The sequence below is a fragment of the Mercenaria mercenaria genome, chromosome 17 (genome assembly GCF_021730395.1).
Source record: "Mercenaria mercenaria strain notata chromosome 17, MADL_Memer_1, whole genome shotgun sequence".
Classification (NCBI taxonomy): Eukaryota; Metazoa; Mollusca; class Bivalvia; order Venerida; family Veneridae; genus Mercenaria; species Mercenaria mercenaria.
In genome coordinates, this window is record NC_069377.1 from 51,520,157 (window position 1) to 51,547,516 (window position 27,360).

General features: G+C 36.5%; 1 protein-coding gene across 2 annotated transcripts in view; it reads right to left on the minus strand.

Moving 5' to 3' along the window:
* Positions 1-27,360, minus strand: part of LOC123536130 (C2 domain-containing protein 5-like) — an 84,450-nt gene that overhangs the window by 43,312 nt on the left and 13,778 nt on the right. The window contains exons 6-11 of one of the 2 annotated variants that reach the window (XM_045318965.2): positions 27,012-27,167; positions 21,453-21,513; positions 20,227-20,352; positions 4,269-4,756; positions 3,499-3,593; positions 2,875-2,983 (exon numbers count right to left, since the gene is read on the minus strand). In XM_045318965.2, coding sequence (XP_045174900.2) covers positions 2,875-2,983; positions 3,499-3,593; positions 4,269-4,756; positions 20,227-20,352; positions 21,453-21,513; positions 27,012-27,167 — 1,035 coding nt within the window. The remainder of the gene's footprint in view (positions 1-2,874; positions 2,984-3,498; positions 3,594-4,268; positions 4,757-20,226; positions 20,353-21,452; positions 21,514-27,011; positions 27,168-27,360) is intronic. The other variant, XM_045318966.2, reaches the window with a different exon arrangement.

Below are 27,360 nucleotides of genomic sequence, written 5' to 3' on the forward strand. Positions count from 1 at the left end.
GACCGACAGACTGACAGACTGACAGAATGACAGACTGACAGACGGTTCAAAAACTATATGCCTCCCTTCGGGGGCATAAAAAACAAAGTCCCATTCATTTTACCTAGCAAGCTGAAATCAACATATTCATATCACAACGAAAAAGCCATTTGGGCAAACCACAAATTTCATGCCCACGAAATGAAATGATTGTACAGTATACACTGTCCACAGACATAGAGTAAAACAAGAGCTCGTAGAACACGAAATGCCCCCCTTGATGCATTCAGTCACTGCACAAGGAACATAAATCATTTGGTCACTGTACACAAAAGTTATACTGTTCTGGGTCAATGTGACCTTGACCTTTGACCTACTGACCTCAAAATAAATAGGGGTCATATGCTGGTCATGATCAACCTCCCTAACATCTTTCATGATCCTAGGCCCAAGCGTTCTTCAGTTATCATCCGGAAACTGTTTAACTGTTCAGGGTCACAGTGACCTTGACCTTTGACCTACTGACCTCAGAATCAATAGAGGTCATCTGCTGATCATAACCAACCTCCCTATCAAGTTTGGTGATTGGATCCTAGGCAAAAGCGTTCTCAAGTTATCGTCAAATAATGGTTTAACTGTGACCTTGACCTTTGGTCTACTGACCTCAAAATCAATAGGGGTCATCTCCTGGTCATGATCAACCTCCCTATCAACTTTCATGATCTTAAAGTGTTTTCGAGTTATCACCCAGAAACGGTTTAACTGTTCTGGGTCACTGTGACCTTGACCTGTGACCTACTGACCTCAAATTCAATAGGGTCATCTGCCAGTCATGACCAACCTCCCTATTATGTTTCGTGATCCTGACATCTGCAAAACAATATACCCCTCCTTCTTCGAAGGGGGGCATAATAAGCATCTCCATAATGACATAATACAAAAGAAAATAGCTTATGTTATCTCAGAAATACCACTTCTGGTTAGAATGTATTAAATGCCTCCGCTACTATTTTCTATGTAAAAATAACAATTTATAACATATTTTTATCAGCCTTTCTCTTCTCTTTCTGCGAGACTACCCTTGTCCTGAAGGTCTGTCTTAAGGCAATCAAAGAATACCAAAACAAGAGTGCAAGAATGTCACAATATACGCCCGTCACAGCAAATTTCTTTACTCTAGCACCTGTATTTGCAAATGGAATTTTAACTTTGTGGTTGTTTAGTAATAACTAAGTGTTTTGTTTTTCTAAGTCCACAAAGAAACTCCTTACTAGGTAGAGATACCTTAAAATACATCTAAAATTGGAAAGTAAAATCTATGTTGTACCACAGAAAAGTGGTCTTGGTTTTTCCCTACGGTCAATTATAAAAAAGTTACAATATAAGTTATTTATAGTAACAACTAAGGGAAGTTACGGTAATCTTAAAAAAAAAAAAAAAAAAAAAAAAAAAAATCCAAAAAAAAAATTGTAAGTCCTCACAAAAATCTTTACCAGGTAGAGACTGGTCAAAATACACCTCAAAATTGGATGTAGCATGCATATTGTACTACAGAAAAGTGGTCTCGATTTTTCCCTATGACTAGTAATGAAAAAGTTACAATATAAGCTATTTATAGTTACAACAAAGGGAAGTAATTCGAAAGAAGGGAACTGCGCATGACACTTCGTCTCATGATGGTGTATAATTGTGTCAAGTTACATCAAAATCCCTCCATGCATGAAGAAGAAATGCTTCGGACAAAGTCATTCTTGTATCTGACCTTTGGCCTTAAGTGTGACCTTGACCTTAGACCCAAAGGGGCCTGGTTCTTGCGCATGACACTACGTCTCGTGGTGGTGAACATTTGTGCCAAGTTATATCAAAATCCCTCTATGCATGAAGAAGACATGCCCCCGGACAAGGTTTTCATTCTTGTATCCTTTGACCTCTAAGTGTGACCTTGACCTTAGACCTAGAGACCTGGTTCTTGCGCATGACACTCCGCCTCATGGTGGTGAACATTTGTGCCAAGTTATATCAAAATCCCTCTATGCATGAAGAAGAAATGCTCCGGACAAAGTTTTCATTCTTGTATTCCCTTTTACCTCTAAGTGTGACCTTGACCTTAGACCTAGGGACCTGGTTCTTGCGCATGACACTCCTTCTCATGATGATGAACAATTGTGCCAACTTTCATCAAATCCCTCTATGCATGAAGAAGATATGCTCCGGACAAAGTCATTCTTGAATTTGACCTTTGACCTCTAAGTGTGACTTGACCTTAGATCTAGGGACCTGGTTCTTGTGCATGACCTCTCGTCTCATGATGGTGAACAACTGTGCCAAGTTTCATCAAAATCCCTTCATGCATGTAGAAGATATGCTCCGGACAAGGTCTGTGGACGCCGCCCGCCCGCCCGCCCGCCAGGGGCGTTTCCATAATACGTCCCGTTTTTCAAACGGGCGTATAAAAATGGGGTTGACCATAATGCAACGAAACCATGGTCACATGACTGAGATACGTGATGAAAACGCTAATACATGTATTACGTAAGTAGACATCAGGAAATGCCTACTTTCACTTTCATTTTACCAAACAGCTTCGACACAACTTTTGAAGCGTACAACGTAGCTTAAAATCATCTGCAGGCATTCCTCTTTACAATCAAGTGCCAATAAAGCTTATATCTGGCAAGAAAATGGGTGGGAAAATTGCACTATATATTAATATGGACTACATTCGAGTGGACCACTACCTTCATGCCTTGTAGCATAGGCTTACTGTTTTCACACAAAAAAATGTGCTAGCACTGTAACAGTGTTTAAGAAAAGTAGATCAATCTGACAGTCACAGTTCCATGAAATTGTAAGTCTTTAAGATTACTTTTAAATGATGAAACACAGCAAGTATACCTGGGTTGTGAATTTTATCAAGAAGTTTGACGGACCTGGCAGCAACTACCCCACCCATATGTATAATGAATCCAGCTGGAAATGACATCATAGTAAACAATGGGAACTCCTGAAAAAGATAATCTAAATCATCACAAAAATAAAGTAACTCAACATATTTTGGAATATTCTACATTACAAATTCTGCATTCTCTACCATTTTGTTTTCAAGACTGGACGAGACAAGGCAATTTTGGCACAAGTCACACACAAACACTACAAACTTTGCTTCATAGTTCCTCAAATTGTGTAGATTCTTGGCAGGTATTGCATTTATAAGCAATCAGCATTTTGCAAAGTTTCACTATATGGCCAGATAAGAACAGAGGTAACTGTAATTTCAAAATTGTACAATTTCAAAAATTTGTCTCACTCTACATGTTAACAGACTGTAGATCTATGTTTTGAATATTAAATCCATCCCCGGAAATTATGCCAAGGAAGAGGACTAGGTTTCAAATGGAATCATCAAAATAATATCATCCAGTTTAAAAAAACAGAAGACTTCTCCCTTTGCACTTTCAAAATTTAAGGTTGTAACTTCTTTTTGCATCTTGTTATTTCAAGGTCAAGGTCAAACCGTACCATAAGTTCAATATTAATCTGCTGAGAGCAGGGCTTTGGGAAGTTTTTTGTTCCACTACCACTACCACTTCCACTGCTTCCAGCCAGACTGCTACCTAAACAGAAAAAATAAATGTTTCCTATTCTGTACATAGATTACTTAGGAACAGAATTTTCAAATAGAACCATTGCCTAGCAACAAGAAATGAACTGTTCCCTAGCAACAAAAATGTAGCAGTTACCTATACAATGTATACAGAAATACAACTTTTATCTAGCTACAAAAAGTAATAATCTAGCCATAAAAAAGTAGTAAATATCTAGCAAATGAAATATGGTTTCCTAGCAACTGAAATATTTATGATACACAGCTAAAGAAATATAGTTATAACTTGGGATGACAACAAATATTTGAATATTTTAGAATTTAGTTTAGATTTTATTTTCAAGTTTACTAATATCTGACATCTCTTTTTCTTGTACATCATTTTGACACCCAAAACAACCATCTACTGTAACACTGGACAAAGTGACTGCCTGTTTTAAATATGGGAGATAATAATTACAAGTACAGATGAACCTGTGCTTAATGACCACATGCAAACAAAGACCAAAAGCCTCCCAAAAACCACTAATTTCATCTCCAACTTAAACTTTTCAAGCATATTTTAGCAAATTCAAAAAGACAAACCGCAAATAAAGATTTTTTTCACCGTCACAAGTCTTGCTCTTAGAGTAGTTAGTCTGACTCAGAATTATTACTGTTTGATAGTAAAGAGTGAATTACTTACCTTTAGGCGGAGTGCTTATATCTGAATCTGAGGACCTCCTATTGTTTTGCGGCCCTGAAGGGGGTCCTGTCACTTTCATGGGGGAAGTTGTACTACGTGCATTTGATACTGGCGGGGAAGCGGGCGCTAGTGTTTCCTCTGGGACAGGAGAGCTGTAAGTGAAATCAAATGCAAAATGCGACTGCTCGGAGTTGTGATCATTTGGCGATAACTGAGAAATAGGCGGAGCTGTTAGTGGATGGGAGTGACTAATTGTGAGTGATCTGTGCCTTGGAGAGTTAGGGGTAGAGTTATTGCTGATCGTCTGCGAAACAGTTGTGCACATTTTAGAAGAATGGTTGTTTAATGATGGTACAGTAGATGTTAATGGTGTTAATGGGTGTGAGTGTGGGAGGTGCAGAGAACGCCTATGCACGTGTGACTGGCTGTGACTTGTTATAACCAGTGGCATGCTGATGTACAGTGCTGGAACAATAGGTCGCTGGTAACTGAAATAAAAGAGAAATACAAAATGCACTAAGTATATAGGTTAGTTCACTACATAAGAAGTTCTAGAAAGATCACTATTAAAGAAATTTTAGTGAAAAGAAAATATGCAGTGCTTTACAAAGATTAATCAGAAAATTACCTGACAGCATGCAGTATTTTTTAAGGAATTATAAATGACAACAAAAAATGTACCAGTAATTGTTTTTTACACTTGTCAATTTGACAATGTTTAACTCATTTTAGTTAGATAATAAGCTGTCATTTCAATTTAAAAGTAACTGATCAATCAATCAATACTGCACTGTAGTGCAAGTTCTTTGAAAGTGGAAAAAAAGACACTACAAGAATGCAAAGTTGATCCTTAGTCACTCACCTCATCTGGCAGATATGTGGTATGTTTTATAGAAAAATAACAAATAATATAATTTATTTAAAATCTTGGCCCAGTTGTTCGAAACTTTAACCAGTGATTAAGTTAACAACTGATTAACTTTTATGGCTATATTTTGAGAAAAATACTTAATAAAACAGATGGCTGAAGGGTTATGAACACTAAAAAGTCTTTACAGTAAAATCTAAACATCGAACTAGTGTTTCCCACCTAGACTAATATTTTGGATTGAAATTTAACCAGCAGTTAGTTTAACAGCCAGTTAAAGTTTAAACAAGAGCTGTCCGTAAGACAACCGATGCTCGACTATTTGAAATATTGTCCCAGACGCAGGAAAATATTACCCAAAATGTTAAAATATCTAAAGAGTTTTAAGTTCAAAAGGGGACATAATTTTACCAAAATGCAAGTCAGAGTTATGGGAATTGATGCTACCAACTAGTTTCATAACCCCGAAGACACATGTGAAGTTTCAACTTAATATCTGCATTAGTTTTGGAGATAGTAACTTGCATGCAAAACTTAAAACAGAATTTTCTAAGTCCAAAAGGGGGCATAATTTGCCCAAAATACATCTCAGAGTTATGAGACTTGACCCAGTGAGGTTGGTAATTGATCTAGAAAAAAAACAATAAGTTTCGAAGCTATATGCCTTTTAGTACTTGCATGCCAAACTTTAACCAGGATTTTCTAAGTCCAAAAGGGGGCATAATTTGGCCAAAATGCAGATCAGAGTTATGGGACTTAATGCTATCAACTAGTTTTATAACCCCGAAATGTGAAGTTTCAATTCAATATCTGCATTAGTTTTGGAGTAACTTACATGTAAAACTTTAACCAGGATTTTCAAAGTCCAAAAATTTCAAAGCTATAATGCCTTTAAATGATAGCTGTATGTACTTGCATGCAAAACTTTAACCAAGGTGTGACGCCGACGCCAATGCCAGGGTGAGTAGAATAGCTAGACTATTCTTTGAATAGTGAAGCACTATTCTTTGAATAGTCGAGCTAAAAAAAAACTAAAAAAAAAACTGGATCCTGGTGTCCAATAGATGGTTAGTAAATTATCTAAACATTGCCTATGGACAGGGAGCTATGTTGCAAGTCTGAAAAAGGACAGAGCTCAGAAACATTAACAAGGGGGTGTCATTATAATTTAAATAACTTTTAACCACTTAGATATTCTTTTGAAATGGATAATTTACATGATCTGATACCCAACACATACACCTATACCAACAGCTCAACTTCAAATTGCAAGCTAGAAAATAACACAATTAAAATCAGCTAAATATCAATAATTGGTCACACAACTACTTTCTAAGCTGCTGGTGCTTTTTCTTTGAAATAAATAGCATTGACAGTTATCATTTTTCTTGTGTTTGATACTGTTAGTTTTCCCAAATAAGCAATTTCATTAAACATGCACTGACTGTTAAAAACCACGGCAACTAACAACTGCCTTTCTTGCTTATCTCCGAATAACATGTAAGCTTCTCTGTCACCAAAATGAACACATAGTTTACAACAACAGTTTGAAATGAATAGCCTTTGATTGCATAAGACCACCTTTCAATATGTAAACTGCTTAGTATTCTCATTATTTTTAAATAAATATAATTTAGCGAAGAGAAATTACAACTGATGGGGCACTGAATGGAGAAATCAATCATTCGTTTTATGCGCATTCAGGTTCAGAACTAGTAAGTAATTTTATATTCCAAGTAAAGCAATGAAAAAGTACAGCTATCCAAGAGACAGGGGTATTTGGTTACTGATCATATATCTAATGCAATGAAACAGACTATAGATACAAGTAGCAGTTGAAATACTGTCAAGAAAAGGGGGATAACAACAGACATTCATTTTAGGTAAAGACTATACTTACACATGCTGTTTTACTGGCATATATGTTTAAAGTGAAAGTATTATTTTTATTTGATGGGGTGCAGAAAGAAACAGATACTTCAAGATTTGAGCAGCATTGGAACAAGAGCTGTCCATAAGACAGCATGCTCGACTTTTCTCACTGCTTGACTCTGAATTAGAGCTTTGCCAGTAAAATTCAAATCCTTGTTATGGGGATTGTTTCTCCTGGTGTAGACTTTGATAGTAAATAACTATTTTAAGTTTCAAGTCTAAAGCTTTGATAGTAAAAGAGATATTTGACTTTATCAAAAACTTAAACCAAAAGATTACAATTCAAAAAGGGGCATAACTCTGTCAAAATTCAAATCAGAGTTATAGAATTATAGGGATTGTTTCTCTTGGTGTAGACGTTGATAGTAAATAACTGTTCTAAGTTTCAAGACAATAGCTTTGATAGTAAGAGAGATATTTGACTTCATCAAAAACTTAAACCAATGGCGACACCGACGCTGGGGCGAGTGCAATAGCTTTACTGTTTCTTCAAAAAGTCGAGCTAATAAAGTGGTATCAAATTCAAGGGTAAATATATGTAAATGCCATGTTTTGCTCAAATTTCATTATGGATATACTTATGACATTCTGGTAGAAATTAAAACAAGAGCACCGCATTGCGGGTGCTGACGCTCATCTGATTTTTTTTGTGTAATAGAAATATTGTCCTACCCATGATTTTCTAAGTCTAAAAAGGGCCATCATTCTTGCAAAAAGCAGGATAGAGTTATGTTTCTTGATGTACAGTGTCCACTTATGATGGTGAAAAACTGTTGCAAGTTTTAAAGCAATAGCTTTGACAGTTTATGAGAAAAGTTGACTTAAACATAATACTCAACCAAGAAAATGATTTTCTAAGTCCAAAAGGGGCAATAATTATTGCAAAAAGCAGGATGGAGTTATGTTGCTTGCTGTACAGGGTCAGCTTATGATGGTGAACAAGTGTTGCAAGTTTCAAAGCAATAGCTTTGATAGTTTAAGAGAAAAGTTGACCTAAACATAAAACTTAACCAAGAAATCTGATATTTTCTAAGTCCAAAAGGGGCCATAAATCTTGCAAAAAGCAGGACGGAGTTATGTTTCTTGCTATACAGGGTCAACTTATGATGGTGAACAAGTGTTGCAAGTTTTAAAGCAATAGCTTTGATAGTTTAGGATAAAAGCTGACCTAAACATAAAACTTAACCAAGAAAACTGATTTTCTAAGTCCAAAAGGGGCAATAAATCTTGCAAAAAGCAAGATGGAGTTATGTTTCTTGATGTACAGGGTCTGCTTATGATGGTGAACAAGTATTCCAAGTTTCAAAGCAATAGCTTTGATAGTTTAGGAGAAAAATTGACCTAAACATAAAACTTAACCAAGAAATCTGATATTTTCTAAGTACAAAAGGGGCCATAAATCTTGCAAAAAGCAAGATGGAGTTATGTTTCTTGCTATACAGGGTCAGCTTATGATGGTGAACAAGTATTCCAAGTTTCAAAGCAATAGCTTTGATAGTTTAGGAGAAAAGCTGACCTAAACATAAAACTTAACCAGGCAACGCCGACGCCGACGCCGACGCCGACAACCGCTCAAGTGATGACAATAACTCATCATTTTTTTTCAAAAAATCAGATGAGCTAAAAATGAGACGTAAGACTGATGAAGTAAAAATTAACTTCAGTATGAGTAGTAGTTCCAGGTTACTGCATTTTAATTATAAAGTAGTTCTGAAATAAACAAATGTGACAGACACAATCTGTCTTTGACGATGCATGCACGCTACTTTTCTCATCATTTTAAATCAGTTTTAAAATGATAAGAAAAGTAGGGTGCATGCATCGTCAAAACCAGGTAAGATTTTTTATGTCATGATTCAAGCTACACATGACAGCACTAATCACACTATACATTTTATGTAGAATATATAGTGAAAAAGATTTAGTCTACTTTTGCCTAGCAATTATTAATGTACAGTGAAACACCGCTCACTCGAGCATCGACGACTCGAGTACCCGGGCTTGCTCGAGCAATTTATGTGGTCCCGGCCGATTTCCTTCTTTTTTCTATGTGAAATTACCATGGCTGGGACGAGCATCGATAACTCGATCGCTCGAGCATGACACCTGATCCCTGTGTATTAATTTACTATTTGCTTCTTCTGGCAAACTCAAGCAGATGATTGTGTCAAATTTTTTCACACCTTCGGTGGTCAAAATGTATCAGTTAATTAAAATATTTCACACGCTGTGAGAGTTGTGTGGTCTATTCCACGACTATCCTAATGTTTGTTTGTCGGTATATTTGATCTGATTAATGAGATTAATTATTGATAAAAGGTTGAAGAAAAGTTCTATTGATCAAATATCGATCAATTATTGATTACTTAAAACTTCTTTTCTGTGGGATATTCTCGATCCCGCAGAAAAGAAGTTTTAAGTAATCAATTATTGATCGTTATGAAATCTTAGTATTATAATCAGCAGTTGTTTGCATGCAAATAAAGGAAATGATATACACTTTTCATAAAATTGAGACGATAATTTTAATATGCACTTGTTGATAAATGAAAATAAAAAGTATTAGTTGTTTCTTCATATGTGCCATTTACAAATTACATATTGAAACATCTATCATAGATAACGTTTGTAATTTCCATTTTGCTTTAAATGTCACAAGTATGTTATTATTACGCATCACTGTTTACTATGCAAATGATCCCGATGACAATTGGTAAAACAAAATTCTATTTCCTACTTATGTTGGTCAATGTTCGGGTCGCTCGAAACCATGGATAACTCGAGCATTTTGCTCATCCCCTTGCAACCTCAAGCGAGCGGTGTTTTACTGTACATCACTTGTAAAATCTCTGGGAATCTCTCCTAAACACATCCTAAAAATTATGTGTTAACCTAATAAAATCTAGGAGAAGTTCGTGTATTTTAACCCCTCTTGTTCTGAAATAACTATTCACACACATAATTCACAAAATGTTTTGGAAAAAATGTTAACAAAAAGGAAAAGATAAGAAAAGATGATTATACATGATGAACATCTGTGATGATTACATGTGATGATTATTATTTCAGGAGAACTAACGTATTACAACATGCACAAAATTCACCACAATTCAATACATATCTAAACTGGAAATACAGTCAGAACTCTAAAAATAAAACATGTGTTCTAAAAGAATTCAGTCAGTAAAGCCATTTAGAAAGAAAATAAAACTTTTGTTAAGCTTTTGGACGGTAAGTCTTTTTCCAGAAACAAAGTCAGAATCTAGGCTACACACATTTCCATAAAGTTTTTGGCATATAAATGATATATTATCACTAATGTTTTAAAATGGATTTGGACGTAACTGTACTTATCAACAGCGTAATAATTATAGTTCCAATATTTCTACTTATTTCAACTTATGCTTCATAAATTACAATATTTTTTTTCACTAGTTTCATCTAAATGTCAGTGAAGAAGGTACATGAATAGCATATTTTTTTTTTTAATTCAAGACACCGAAGTGCTGCTAGTCCCAAACAGGACGATTTTTCAGAAAATTTCATACTGTCACAAAACAGCTTTTATAGTCTAAATATCTTGACTGATCAACTGACATCTTATCCTTCTTTGTAATTAACTAATAAAAATAAAAGAAAAGATCACTATATACTTCCTTGTATAATAAAACATGTCATATTGATGAATTCTGACTGCTCTTCACAGCAAAAAGATTACACTAATAATATCTTACCCATATAACTATAATCTAGACTTGTGGTGTACCCCATGGTGTATATTCAGTAACAGAGAGTAAAATGGAGTATTCTTGTTAATAACATAATCACAGGAAGTGAAAGTCAAGTGGATTTCATGTAGGTGTTCGCTACTCCACCAAAATCTGACCACCTCGTATATGGTTTTTTTTTGCAATCTTCACTGACACTTTTGCCCGTACCTATTGTCACTGTATAGTAATTATTCCACATGTTGATTATGTATGACCAAGTAGACATTGATTATTACCTTGGGTTGAAGGTGTGAGTCCTTGGAGGTGGGGTTATAGATGCTACAAATTAAATAGTAAACTATTCTGGGGGGACACATCCTAAATGAAACCCAAGATACACAACTTCTGTTGCTTAATATCTCCCTATGTTGTTTCATTATTCTAGGTCAAATACTTTTTGAGGAATGTGCAACACAAACTTTTAGGCCCTTTATGCATATTTTTGACTAAGTTAAGGGTCACAACTCTGGTCTTGCAAAGCGAAATCCTAGCAAACCCCTGATGCACAGCTTCACATCCTGAATAGTATTCCTATATGGTTTCATGGCCCTAGGTCAAATACTTTTTCACATAAATTATGTTTCACATGAACTTAAGGCCATTTATGCATATTTATGACTAAGTCAAGAGCATAACTCTGGTCTGGCTGAATAAAAGATAAAACAAATCCCAGGTGCTGAACAACATTCCTAAAATGCTTCACGACTATAGATAAAATACTTTTTTGAGACAAATGCAACATAAATCTTTATGTTATTAAATAGCAAGTGTCATAACTCTGGTCATGCTGTGTGAAATCCAATACAAAAACTCCTGATGCACAACTTCAGATGCGGAATAACAATCCTATCATGTTTGATGACGCAACAGATAAAATACCTTTTGAGATATACCCAACTTCAGATGGATGGATGGATGGAGGGACATCTAGATGGATAGACATACAGACAAAGGCAAATCTTTGGGAACTCCAAAAAATTTTGAAGGCAAAATAAAGATGTAAAATGACTGAAATATTGCAAAAAAAAGATAATAGCAAAACCTTTAATTAAAAAAGATGAACGCCACATTGCTCACTACTCCTCTACCTTTGCTTTTGGCTGGTCCTACACTACATTGTATTACCCAGGTCTTTTATAAATAGAAGAAGCTGGACAGGTTTGTTTGTTTAATGTGTATTATCGTAATGAAGATTTAGGATAGGCCTTTCAATCACTTCATTTATAACTTTGTTGTCAACAGGTAGGCAAACAGTGAACATGTGGTGTACCTTACAGCGGCAGGCAAACACTGAACATGTAGTGTACACTTAACTGCCATCTACTGAGATAACCAGGTAGGCAGATAGTGAAAATGCAGTGTACCTTAAAGAGGTAGGCAGACAGTGAACATGTGGTTTACCTTTCCATTTAGTGATAGAACCAGGTAGGCAGACAGAATTCATGTGATGTACATGTACCTGGCAATCTACCAAGATAACCAGTTAATCTGACAGTGAAAATGTAGTGTACATTGCGATCTACCAAAATAAATCAGTAGGCAGACAGTGAAAAAATGGTGTACCAGGCCATCTACAGAGATAACAAAGTAGGCAGACAATGAATATACGGTGTATCCTAAAGAGGTAGGCAGACAGTGAACATGTGGTGTACATTGCCATCTGCAGAGATAATCGGCTAGGCAGACAGTGAACATGTGGTGTGCATTGTCATCTACAGAGATAACCAGTTAGACAGACAATGAACATGTCATGTATCTGGCCATCTACTGAGATTACCAGTTAAGCAGACTGTGAAAATGTGGTGAACACTGCAATATACAAACAAGAGGACCAAGATGGTCCTGAATCGCTCACCTGTCCCCACATGACCCAGTTTTGAACTGAGTATGACGTCGTTTTTTTCTATTATTTGACATAGTGACCTAGTATTTCAGCTCATGTGACCCAATTTTGAACTTGACCTAGATATCGAGATAAAAATTCTGACCAAGTTTCATGAAGATCCATTGGAAAATATGGCCTCTAGAGAGGTCACAAGGTTTTTCTATTATCTGACCTAATGACCTAGTTTTTGAAGGCACTTGACCCAGTTTCGAACTTGACCTAGATACCATCAAGGTGAACATTCTCACCAATTTTCATGAAGATCTCATGAAAAGTACGGCCTCTAGAGAGGTCACAAGGTTTTTCTATTAATTGACCTAAGGACCTAGTTTTTAAAGGCAGGTGACCCAGTTTCGAACTTGACCTAGATATCATCAAGGTGAACATTCTGACCAATTTTCATGAAGATCTCATGAAAAGTATGGCCTTTAGAAAGGTCACAAGGTTTTTCTATTTTTAGACCTAATGACCTAGTTTTTGACCACACGTCATCCACTTTCGAACTTGACCAAGATATCATCAAGGTGAACATTCTGACTAATTTTCATGAAGATCCATTGAAAAATAAGGCCTCTAGAGAGGTCACAAGGTTTTTCTATTTTTAGACCTAATGACCTAGTTTTTGACCGCATGTGACCCACTTTCGAACTTGACCTAGATATCATCAAAGTGAACACTCAGACCAACTTTCATGAAGATCCATGGAAAAATATGGCCTCTAGAGAGGTCACAAGGTTTTTCTATTTTTAGACCTAATGACCTAGTTTTGGATCGCACGTGACCCAGTTTCGAACTTGACCTAGATATCATCAAGGTGAACATTCTGACTAATTTTTATGAAGATCCATTGAAAGATATGGCCTCTAGAGAGGTCACAAAGTTTTTCTATTTTTAGACCTACTGACCTAGTTTTTGAAAGCACGTGACCCAGTTTCGAACTTGACCTAGATATCATCAAGATGAACATTCTGACCAATTTTCATGAAGATCCATTGAAAAATATGGCCTCTAGGGAGGTCACAAGGTTTTTCTATTTTTAGATCTACTGACCTAGTTTTTGACCGCACCTGACCCAGTTTCAAACTTGATCTAGATATCATCAAGATGAACATTCTGACCAATTTTCATGAAGATCCATTGAAAAATATGGCCTCTAGAGAGGTCACAAGGTTTTTCTATTTTTAGACCTACTGACCTAGTTTTGGACAGCACGTGACCCAGTTTTGAACTTGACCTAGATATCATCAAGATGAACATTCAGACCAATTTTCATACAGATCCCATGAAAAATATGGCCTCTAGAGAGGTCACAAGGTTTTTCTATTTTTAGACCTACTGACCTAGGTTTTGAAGCAACGTGACCCAGTTTCGAACTTGACCTAGATTTCACCAAGGTGAACATTCTGACTAATTTTCATGAAGATCCATTGAAAAATATGGCCTCTAGGGAGGTCACAAGGTTTTTCTATTTTTAGATCTACTGACCTAGTTTTTGACCGCAGTTGACCCAGTTTCGAACTTGACCTAGATATCATCAAGATGAACATTCTGACCAACTTTCATAAAGATCCCATGAAAAATGTGACCTCTAGAGTGGTCACAAGCAAAAGTTTACGTACGGACGCACGGACGGACGGACGACGGACGCTGCGCGATTACAAAAGCTCACACTGTCACTTTGTGACATGTGAGCTAAAAAAAAACAGGTAGGCAGACAGTGAACCTGTGGTGTACATTGCCATCTACAGAGATAACTAGGTAGATCTAGGCAGACACTGAAAAATGTGCTGTAAATTGCCATAAACCAAAAACAAACAAGAGGGTCATGATGACCCTGGATAGCTCACCTGAGTAATATGAGCTACATGTTTCAAATATCAATTTGATGCTTAAATATTACGAAAGTAGGTCAGTAGTCACATTCATGGTCACTGAAAGCCAGTTTTAAGATCGGTGTGCCAAACTGTACATGTCATCCAAATTTCAGGGTTGTATCTTAAAAAACAAGAAAGAAGGTCAGTAGGTCAAGGTCACAGTCAGGTGACCCCTAATCACTTGGGGTCATCAGGTAATTATAACCTAACAGTCTAGAAAATATGATCTGATAATTTTTGAAGTATTTTCCCTATATAACAAGTGACCCCCAGTGCGGGGCTTCTCTTCACCCCAGGGGTATAATATGAACAATCTTGTTCTAGGCCTTAGACTTTCAGACAATAAGATTTTATTTTTTTAATTTCCTATATAAGTCTATGGTAGTCTTGGGAACCCCAGGGCAGGGCCTCTTTTCACCCCAGGGGCGAAATTTGAACAATTCTGGTAGAGGAACACTAGGCAATGTAACATACCAAATATCAAAAGCCTATGCTTGCAGTTTTAGGCAAAAAGATTTTTAAAGTTTTTTCCTATATAAGTAGTTGTAATACTAGAAACCCCCCAGGGCAGGGCCTCTTTTCACCCCAGGGTGATAATTTGAACATTCTTGGTAGAGGACCACAAGCCAATGCTTCATATCAAATATCAAAGGCCTAGGTCTTGTGGTTTCAGATAAGCAGATTTTTAAAGTTTTTTCCTATACAAGTCTTTGTAAAACTTGGGACCCCCCAGGCGGGGTCTTTTTTCACCCAAGGAGCACAATTTGAACAAGCTTCAAATAGGACCATTAGATGATGTCACATGCCAAATATCAAGGCTCTACGCCACGAGGTTTTGGACAAGAAGATTTTTAAAGTTTTTCCTTTTGGTTGCCATGGCAACCAGAGTTCTGCATGGAATTCAATTCTTTGAACAATTTTGAAAGGGGGCCACCCAAGGATCATTCCTTTGAAGTTTGGTGTAATTCTGCCCAGTGGTTTTCAAGAAGAATATTTTTTTAGAAAATGTTGACGGACACACAACTTACAACACACTACGGACGACAGACATTGAGTGGTCACAAAAGCTCACTATCAGCCTTTGACTCAGGTGAGCTAAAAACAATAGGTAGGGAGACAGTGAATATGTGGTGTACATTGCCAACTACTGAGATAACCAGGAAGGCAGACAATGGAACATGTGGTGTACATTGCCATCTACCGAGATAACCAGGTAGGCAGACAGTGAACATGTGGTGTGCCTGGCCATCTACCGAGATAACCAGGTAGGCAGACAGTGAACATGTGGTGTGCCTGGCCATCTACTGAGATAACCAGGTAGGCAGACAGTGACCATGTTGTGTACATTGCCATCTACTGAGATAACCAGGTAGGCAGACAGTGACCATGTGGTGTGCCTGACCATCTACCGAGATAACCAGTTAGACAGACAGTGAACATGTGGTATGCCTGGCCATCTACCGAGATAACCTGGTAGGCAGACAGTGAATATGTGGTGTACCTGGCCATCTACCGAAATATCCAGGTAGGCAGACAGTGAATATGTGGTGTACATTGCCATCTACACCCTATACTTCTACACAATAATCATATTTCATCAGGTGTCAGAAAACATGGGGTATATGATTTAATACATTTTTCAAGAACACAATACCTTACTGAAGCTTAAAGCACATCTAAAAAGATTTAGTTGTAACGGGCTTTCTTATGACCCTAATAGTTCAAGGTAAGGAAAAAAAAAAAAGAAATCACAAAACATTAAAAAGAATGGTAGAAGTGTTTAAGATACTGCTGCCAAAACCTGCCATTGTTTTCTTGTTATACAGCACAAACATTTACCCTTAAAGATCTCATCTAGAACGCTGGACAAAGTGCTAGCAATAGGATTTGTTCTCAATATACTGTAGATAATTGGGTCATATTCCTGACTGTTTTAACAAATATTTCCAGACAGTGTTCACTCACAAATTTAAAACTTGTGTAAAATTTTAACCAGTGGGCTGTGCAAACATCATTCATGGCTGTGAAAGGCAAACTCATGGAAATGCAATTGTTGGCTATTTTAAAATTTGTGAAATAAAAGTGACACAAAAAATTCTGTCTCCAGTTATTGACAATTAAAACTAACTGTACTCCTACAATTTTCAAGCAAGACAGATGCGATATATCTAAGTGCAGCTTTTTAACACTATTACTGTTGTTTACTGGTATATACCGTAAAATCCTTCAACAAATTCTCGGTACTTGTAAAATTAAATGTAACCAAAGTTCAAAAGCATTTGTTTTCTTCATTTATCTAAGGAATTACATTGAAAATAGATATTACAATAAATAGGCTTAAAAATAAATTATATGCGTCAAATACAAGAAGAGTGACTGGCGAATTTAGAGCAGTTGTAACCAAAATTTAGCATAAAAGGTGCCATTTAATGTAACAATATTTCTAAGTTTCCAAACCTCCCCTTTACCTTGCTAAATTTGTAGCACCAATACTTTGAAAGAATAAGCTGAAAATTTTGTTAAAATCAATACTGTAACACTGTACAAAAAGCCCTAATACAATTAATAGTCAAAATTGTTTTTTTGTTTTTTTAATACTTTCCTAAAGATATTCCATTTTATAATGATTGATGGATTTTACAGCATATGTCAAGTGTTTCTGTGTTTACAATATTTCTGTTTTCTCTATAGTGAAAGCAATGTATGAGTTTTCCTCCTATACACAGTGTTCAAACAAAAAAGTCATGATTTGTTCTGACATAGAAATGAATACAATAATTCATGATTTTGTTTAAGCTTCTGTTTGCCGATTTTTTGCAGAATATGTATTCCAAAAACTTGCAAGAAGCCCTTTGAAAGGCATTTAGATTCAGTTTAACTAAAATCAATTTTCATACCATATTTTCTCAACTGTAAGATGTTTTTTTAAACAAGAGGACCATGATGGTCCTGAATCGCTCACCTGTCCCCACATGAACTGAGTATGATGTTGTTTATTCTGACCAATTTTCATGAAGATCCACTGAAATATATGGCCTCTAGAGAGGTCACAAGGTATTTCTATTATTTGACATAATGACCTTGTTTTTGAAAGGCATGTGACCCAGTTTTGTACTTGACCTAGATATCATCAAGGTGAACATTCTCACCAATTTTCATGAAGATCTCATGAAAAATATGGCCTCCAGAGAGGTCACAAGGTTTTTCTATTTTTAGATCTACTGACCTAGTTTTTGACCGCACGTGACCCAGTTTTGAACTTGACCTAGATATCATCAAGGTGAACATTCTCACCAATTTTCATGAAGATCAATTGGAAAATATGGCCTCTAGAGAGGTCCAAAGGGTTTTCTATGTTTAGACTTAGTGACCTAGTTTTTGACCACAGTTGACCCGGTTTCAAACTTGACCTAGATATCATCAAGATGAACATTCAGACCAATTTTCATACAGATCCCATGAAAAATATGGCCTCTAGAGTGGTCACAAGGTTTTTCTATTATTTGACCTACTGACCTATTTTTTGATCGCACATGACCCAGTTTTAAACTTGATCTAGATATCATCAAGGTGAACATTCTGACTAATGTTCATGCAGATCCCATGAAAAATATGGCCTCTACAGATGTCACAAGGTTTTTCTATTATTTGACCTAGTGACCTAGTTTTTAACCGCACGTGACCCAGTTTTGAACTTGACCTAGATAGCATCAAGATGAACATTCTAACCAATTTTCATGCAGATCCCATGAAAAATATTACCTCTAAAGAGGTCACAAGGTTTTTCTATTATCTGACCTAATGACCTAGTTTTGGACCGCACATGACCCAGTTTCAAACTTAATCTTGATATCATCCAATTGAACATTCTGACCAATTTTCATGCAGATCCCATGAAAAATATTGCCTCTACAGAGGTCACAAGGTTTTTCTATTATTTGACCTAGTGACCTAGTGACCTATTTTTTAACCGCACGTGACCCAGTTTTGAACTTGACCTAGATATCATCAAGATGAACATTCTAACCAATTTTCATGCAGACCCATGAAAAATATGACCTCTAAAGAGGTCACAAGGTTTTTCTATTATTTGACCTAATGACCTAGTTTTGGACCGCACGTGACCCAGTTTCAAGTTTAATCTTGATATCATCCAGTTGATCATTCTGACCAATTTTCATGCAGATCCCATGAAAAATATGGCCTCTAGAGAGGTCACAAGGTTTTTCTATTATTTGACCTACTGACCTAGTTTTTGACCGCACGTGGCCCAGTTTCAAACTTGACCTAGATATCATCAAGATAAACATTGAGACCAACTTTCATGAAGATCCCATGAGAAATATGGCCTCTAGAGAGGTCACAAGGTTTTTCTATTTTTAGACCTCCTGACCTAGTTTTGGACCGCACATGACCCAGTTTCTAATTTTAACTAGATATCATCAAGATGAACATTCTGACCAAATTTCATGAAGCTCTCATGAAAAATATGGCCTCTAGAGTGGTCACAAGGTTTTTTCATTATTTGACCTACTGACCTACTTTTTGAAGACACATGACCCACTTTCGAACTTGACCTAGATATCATCAAGATGAACATTCTCAACAATGAAGATCCATTCACAAGTATGGCCTCTAGAGAGGTCACAAGGTTTTTCTATTATTAGACCTAGTGACCTAGTTTTTGAATGCACATGACCCAGTTTCAAACTTGACCTAGATATCATCAAGATGAACATTCAGACCAACTTTCATACCGATCCCATGAAAAATATGGCCTTTAGAGGTCACAAGGTTTTTCTATTATTTGACCTACTGACCTAGTTTTTGATGGCACGTGACCCAGTTTCAAACTTGACCTAGATATCATCAAGGTGAACATTCTGACCAATTTTCATGAAGATCTTGTGAAATATATGGCCTCTAGAGAGGTCACAAGGTTTTTCTATTTTTAGACCTACTGACCTAGTTTTTGACCGCACGTGACCCAGTTTCGAACTTGACCTAGATATCATTAAGGTGAACATTCTGACCAATTTTCATAAAGATCCCATGAAAAATGTGACCTCTACAGTGGTCACAAGCGAAAGTTTAAGCACGGACGCACGCACGCACGGATGACTGACGACGGACGCTGCGCGATCACAAAAGCTCACCTTGTCACTTAGTGACAGGTGAGCTTGAAAAAAGAAATACAGCCGATTTCAATTTTTGATGCTAAGAACTCAAGAAAAACTTTTGGTCAATATTGAATAAGCTAGAACCTGTCCTATAAGAGAGTCCTGTTCTGTTGATTCTGGTCCAAATAAGGACCCCATCTTATGAGCAATTCACCTTATAGGTGGGTATATATGGTACTATAATCATTTAAAACTGCAGCTGAAAATATTCATCTTGACCTTTTTTGAGAAGAGCTTAGCTTTTATTGTGATGTCTAATTGAAACTGCCTGTCCTCCCAAAGTTTCTACCGATATGAATGACGTCAAGTAACATACTCTACATAAAGAAACTCCTAAACCTAATGGCTGTCTTATCAAGTAACAATGTAATCACTTCAACACAGAGACAGATCATGGCTCATTGTTTCCACCTTTCATACTTAAAACAGAATACGGTAAAGAAGCTTACTCTTTCAATGGAGAGGCCCCCAGTGGGGATACCTGGGGATCACGCAGCTTTATTAATGTAACAGCAGTACCAATACCCCTTATAACTATACCAGACTCTCCTTCCAGGTCAAAACATTGTTTGTAACTGAAAGGTAAAAATGGCACAAATAAGATGAAAACGATTGTTACTACCAATAATTCAGAAGTAGATACGTATGATTCATTAAAGTGCATTATGCAATCTGAATAACCAAATTACTTCCGACAGTAAATTATACAAAAGATTTCACCACTAACTAATTCTGTTTTCATAACAGCTAAAATTATAAGCTATATTGAGAGTAATATACAATATGGTTGACAGAATTGCCATTCCTATCTATTATATATGGATGTCAAATGATATTTCAACTACACAAAATCAACAAGTCCAGTAATTTCAAAGAATAAGCTGTTTCTGAAAAATTTTAGCCCTAAGTGATACATCTGATTTAAATCAAAATAAACAATGACTAACCTAGTCTCATACTGATTAAACAGCTTAAAAGTTTTGAAGGATCCTAACAAATTTTGATTTAATCTCACATGAATTTTGACCCTCAAGAAAATGTTGATCAATTTTCACATAAATTTAGACTGAATCTCACATAAGATTTTACTGGAAATTTAAGGTAATTTTGACAGATTTCGAGGAACTAATTCTGACATAAATTTTGACCCTGAAGAAACTTTTGATTTATTCTCGCATAAAGTTTGACTGAATCTCACATAAGATTTTACTGTCTAATTTAAGGTAATTTTGACAGATTTTCAAGAAAATTCTGATTAATTCTCACATAAATTTGGACTGAATCTCACATAAGATTTTACTGAGTAATTCGAGGTAATTTATTCTCACATGAAGTTCAACTGAATCTCATTGTTGGGAATTTAGCCAGAGCACCCAGAAAAGCCAGAGTAGCCAGAAGGGTTAGGGTTAGGGTTAGTTCTGGCTACTCTGGCTGCTCTGGCTAAGTTTATGCATGTCTGAATCTCATATAAAACTTTACTGAGTAATTCAAGGTAATTTTGACAGATTTTCAAAGAAATTTTGACTGATTCTCAAAGACATTTCAACCTATCCTCAAGTAAATTCTAACTTATTCTCATGGAAATGTTTACTGACTTTTTATGAAATGTTGACCGATTCTCCATACTTCTATCATTATATCAAGATATCAAGACAGTAGCTGAACCAAGCCTTACCCAATTACAGCACTGCCACCCATCTCAAGAACCTTGAGGCCAATCTTCCTTGCAAGCTGTCCTACAAATTTCATAAAATAGATTTTACTTTCTGACATATCTGACGAATTAAAAGTCATTTTAAACAAAATTTCATTTATGCAACAGACCAGTGAATAAATCTACAATTTTATAATCATTGAATTTCCTGGATACTTTTATTAATACATGAAACTGTATTAACTTGTGTCCAAGGTTAAAACACCAAGTTTGAATTAATTGCTTCTCAGCAAACTTTTCAAACTGATGAAAGGCAAGATTTAATCTGATAATTTTGATGGAATTTTTATGGAGAACTTACACTGATGCCTCAGGCCCGAAAAGCCACTGCAAAAACTGCAAAGGCTTATAGATCCTATTCTAAATGGCAGACAAAACCATTACTTTGGATTCTTCAATCACAAGAGTAATTTTATTTTGGATTCTTCAATCACAAGAGTAATATTATTTTGGATTCTTCAATCTCAAGAGTATTTTTTCTATCGTAGAACAACCAAACAAGAGGGCCATGATGGCCCCGTATCGCTCACCTGAGTACCATTGCTCAAAATGATATGATCAAGTTTTGACATAGAGCACATAGACATACACATTAAATATCATCAGGATAAACATTTTCTTGTAACAGTCCCTTTTGACCTAGTCAGGGCCAATTTCCATACCAAGTTTGAGGGTCCTAAGCTCAAATGCTGCATTTTTGTACTAACATGACATTTCCTTACCCTGGAAGACTTAAATAACATTTAAAACCAATCTCATTAGACGGTGCTGAGATATATTTGTTTACATAAAATAAAGGGAAGTAAGTTGTCATAAATTCAGTCAGAAGTTATCTACCCTGATTGTCCGAGGCCATCTGATTGCACAAATAACATTTCAAATCAGTATCCTCATTGGTTACTGAGATACACCCATTTTAATTTGAAACAAAGGGAGGTAATTTGAAATAAATCAGTCCATAGCTATCTACCCTAATTGCCTCAGTCCAACTAAAGACAATAATGAAATTTCAAATGAGTTCTATAAATATTTACCGAGATATATCCATTTTTATTAAAATCAGGGTAGGTAATCATGCATTGGTATATGCATGTAGAAGATACAGAGTACAAGCCTATACAACAATATATTAGTAAAGTATTCATATCGATAAATGTTATATCAAGAGTTATCTAATATGACTATTTCTTACCATGGAAGACATAAATAACGTTTCAAACCAATCTCATTAGAAGCTGCTAAGGTGTATTCATTTAGATAAACAAGAGGACCATGATGGTCCTGAATCGCTCACCTATCTCCACATGACCCAGTGTTCAACTGAGTATGACATCGTTATTTCTATTATTTGACATAGTGACCTAGTTTTTGAGCACATGTGACCTAGATATCATCAAGATAAAAAATTCTGACCAATTTTTATGAAGATACATTGAAAAATATGGCCTCTAGAGAGGTCACAAGGTTTTTCTATTATTTGACCTAATGACCTAGTTTTTGAAGGCACGTGACCCACTTTTAAACTTGACCTAGATATCATCAAGGTGAACATTCTCACCAATTTTCATGAAGATCTCGTGAAAAATATGGCCTCTAGAGAGGTCACAAGGTTTTTCTATTTTTCGACCTACTGACCTAGTTTTTGACTGCACATGACCCAGTTACGAACCTGACTTAGATATCATCAAGCTGAACATTCTCACCAATTTTCATGAAGATCCATTGAGAAATATGGCCTCTAGAGAGGTCACAAGGTTTTTTCTATTTTTAGACCTACTGACCTAGTTTTTGACCCCACGTGACCCAGTTTCGAATCTGACTTAGATATCATCAAGATGAACATTCTGACCAATATTCATGAAGATCTCATGAAAAATATGGCCTCTAGAGAGGTCACAAGGTTTTTCTATTTTTAGATCTACTGACCTAGTTTTTAACCCCATGTGACCCAGTTTCAAAGTTTACCTAGATATCTTCAAGGTCAACATTCTGACCAATTTTCATGAAGATCCATTGAAAAATATCGCCTCTAGAGAGGTCACAAGGTTTTCCTATTTTTAGACCTACTGACCTAGTTTTTGACCGCACATGACCCAGTTTTGAACTTGACCTACATATCATCAAGGTGAACATTCTGACCAATTTTCATGAAGATCCATTGAGAAATATGGCCACTAGAGAGGTCACAAGGTTTTTCTATTTTTAGATCTACTGACCTAGTTTTTGACCCCACATGACCCAGTTTCGAACTTGACCTAGATATCATCAGGGTGAACATTCCGACCAATATTCATGAAGATCTCATGAAAAATATGGCCTCTAGAGAGGTCACAAGGTTTTTCTATTTTTAGATCTACTGACCTAGTTTTTAATCCCACGTGACCCAGTTTCAAACTTGACCTAGATATCATCAAGATGAACATTCTGACCAATTTTCATGAAGATGCATTGAGAAATATGGCCTCTAGAGAGGTCACAAGGTTTTTCTATTTTTAGACCTAATGACCTAGTTTTTGACCCTACGTGACCCAGTTTTGTACTTGACCTAGATATCATCAAGATAAACATTCTGACCAATATTCATGAAGATCTCATGAAAAATATGGCCTCTAGAGAGGTCACAAGGTTTTTCTATTTTTAGACCTACTGACCTAGTTTTTGACCCCACGTGACCCAGTTTCGAACTTGACCTAGATATCATCAAGGTGAACATTCGGACCAATTTTCATGAAGATCTTGTGAAATATGTGGCCTCTAGAGAGGTCACAAGGTTTTTCTATTTTTAGACCTACTGACCTAGTTTTTGATGGCACGTGACCCAGTTTCGAACTTGACCTAGATATCATCAAGATGAACATTCTGACCAACTTTCATAAATATCCCATGAAAAATGTGACCTCTAGAGTGGTCACAAGCAAAAGTTTACGGACGCACGGACGGACACCGCGCGATCACAAAAGCTCACTTTGTCACTTTGTGACAGGTGAGCTAAAGATAAAGGGAGGTAATTGGTCATATATCTTCACTGATTGTCCAAGTCCATCTGTTGACATAAATGAAATTTCAGATCAGTATCTTCATTAGTTATGGAGAAATACCCATTTTAATTTAAAATAAAGGGAGGTAGTCTGACATAAAATCAGTCGAATCCAAGATTTATTATTGTTGAAGATATTTTGGAAGTTTGTATCAAATCAAACCATAAATGAAGTCTCTATATGGCTGCAAAAGCCAAAATAGCAAATTTTGGACCTTTAAGGGGCCATAACTCTGGAACCCAAGATGGAATTTGGCCTGTTCAAGAAAGGAACCAAGATCTTGTGGTGATACAAGTGTGTCCAAGTTTGGTTAAAAACAAGAGCTGTCACTAATGGTGACAAATGCCCCCGCAGCACCTTGACCTTTGACCTGGTGACCCCAAAGTCAGTAGGGGTGGTGTACTCAATAAGTACTATCAGCATGTGAAGTTTGAAGGTCCTGGGTGAAGTGGTTCGCATGTAAAGTGCCTTCATGCAAAAAGTTAACGTTGGCCCCTGTGACCTTGACCTTTGACCTGGTGACCCCAAAGTTAGTAGGGTTGGTGTACTCATAAAGTACTATCAGGATGTAAAGTTTGAAGGTCCTGGGTGAAGTGGTTCGCGAGTAAAGTGCCTTCATGCAAAAAGTTAATGTTGGCCCCTGTGACCTTGACCTTTGACCTGGTGACCCCAAAGTCAGTAGGAGTGGTGTACTCAATAAGTACTATTAGCAGGTGAAGTTTGATAGTCCTGGGTGCAGTGGTTCGCGAGTAAAGTGCCTTCATGCAAAAAGTTAACGTTGGCCCCTGTGACCTTGACCTTTGACCTGGTGACCCCAAAGTCAGCAGGGGTGGTGTACTCAATAAGTACTATCAGCACGTGAAGTTTGAAGGTTCTGAGTGCAGTGGTTCGCGAGTAAAATGCCTTCATGCAAAAAGTTAATGTTGGCCCCTGTGACCTTGACCTTTGGCCTGGTGACCCAAAAGTCAGTAGGGGTGGTATACTCAATAAGTACTATCAGCATGTGAAGTTTGAAGGTCCTGGGTGCAGTGGTTCGCAAGTAAAGTGCCTTCATGCAAAAAGTTAACATTGTGACGAACTAACTAACTAACGAACGGACGGACAGTTGAAAACTAATATGCCTCCCTTCGGGGGCATAAAAAGCATAAATGAAGCTGCTATTGTGCAGACAAGGTCAAAATAGCTAATTTTGGCCCTTTCAGGGGCCATAACTCTGGAACCCATTATGGGATCTGGCCAGTTCAAGAAAGGAACCGAGATCTTATCGTGACACAAGTTTTATGCAAGTTTGATTAAGGGTTACTAACCATAATAGGCCTCAATTTCACCGAAAGCGTACATACAACTTGATAATGAAAGTTTTAAAATGTGAAACGATAGAAATAAGGTGCATATTGACAAGTTATATAGTGACAGAAGTTTTCAAAAAAAAAAATCCTTTAGATTACTGCCCCTGATTATTTTGGTTTTTCATGAGTTATCTCCCTTGAAAACTAGAAAAAAGTAATTTTCTCCCTTTCCTTACGGGGAATTTTAGATTTCTTTTTTGATATTTGTATCAGAATCATATAATGCAGCTTTCTACCGCAAAATTTTCTGGAAACTCAAGTTCAGATTCTCATAATCGAAGAAATGATATATTTCCCATAGGCATCAATGTTAACTTCAATGCCGATTATCTCCCCAAAAAATGATAAAAATTGAAAAATCTCTCGGTGAAACATTTTTAATTTTGAATGTCTATACAGTGACCAAATTTCATTTAAATATTATCATCCAGTTACAAGATTTGAATTATGACTATTACACCATGTAATCCTTAAATTCAAATCATAAATGAAGCTGCTATTGTGCAGACAAGGTCAAAATAGCTGATTCTGGCCCTTTCAGGGGCCATCACCCTGGAACCCATAATGGAATCTGGCCAGTTCAAGAAAAGAACCAAGATCTTATGGTGATACAAGTTGTTTGCTAGTTTGGTTTAAAATCATAAATGAAGCTGCTATTGTGCAGACAAGGTCAAAATAGCTAATTCTGGCCCTTTCAGGAGCCATAACTCTGGAACCCATAATGGAATCTTGCCAGTTCAAGAAAGGAATCAAGATCTTATGGTGATACAAGTTGTGTGCAAGTCTGGTAAAAATCAAATCATAAATAAAGCTGTTATTGTGCAGACAAGATCAAAATAGCTAATTTTGGCCCTTTCAGGGGCCATAACTCTGGAACTCATAATGGGATCTGGCCAGTTCAAGAAAAGAACCGAGATCTTATGGTGATACAAGTTGTGTGCAAGTTTGGTTAAAATAAAGTCATAAATGAAACCACTATCATGCAGATAAGAAATTGTTGACACACGGATGCACGACGGATGAAGGGTAATCACAAAAGCTGACATTAATCTTAAGGTACCCTCTATAAGCATGTTTCTAATAAAATTGATATGTAAAAAAATTTTATAGGTAGCACTAAAGTTCTAGCCTACCCGACATTTTAGAGAACAACCTCTGTCTAGCCTCATTTGAAGATCTTGGTGTCCTAATTTTGTCTATCCACTGGTACTCGGGATCATCATTAACAACAAGCTCCTCAACAAAACCATGCACATACTGCAGCCGGTAACCAGATGGTACTTCAGCAGCTAAACAGAGAAAGACATGAATATTCACCCATGACCAATTTATTATACTGTGATATCATGTAATTTCTTAGGGCACCAGATTCTTAGGTTTTAACAGAAACTACTATTTCACAGGGGTACAAATTCGAGGATTTCAAATTCTTAAGATAAAACAAACTGATAAATTTGTATATTTGTAGGGCTTTACTTTCTT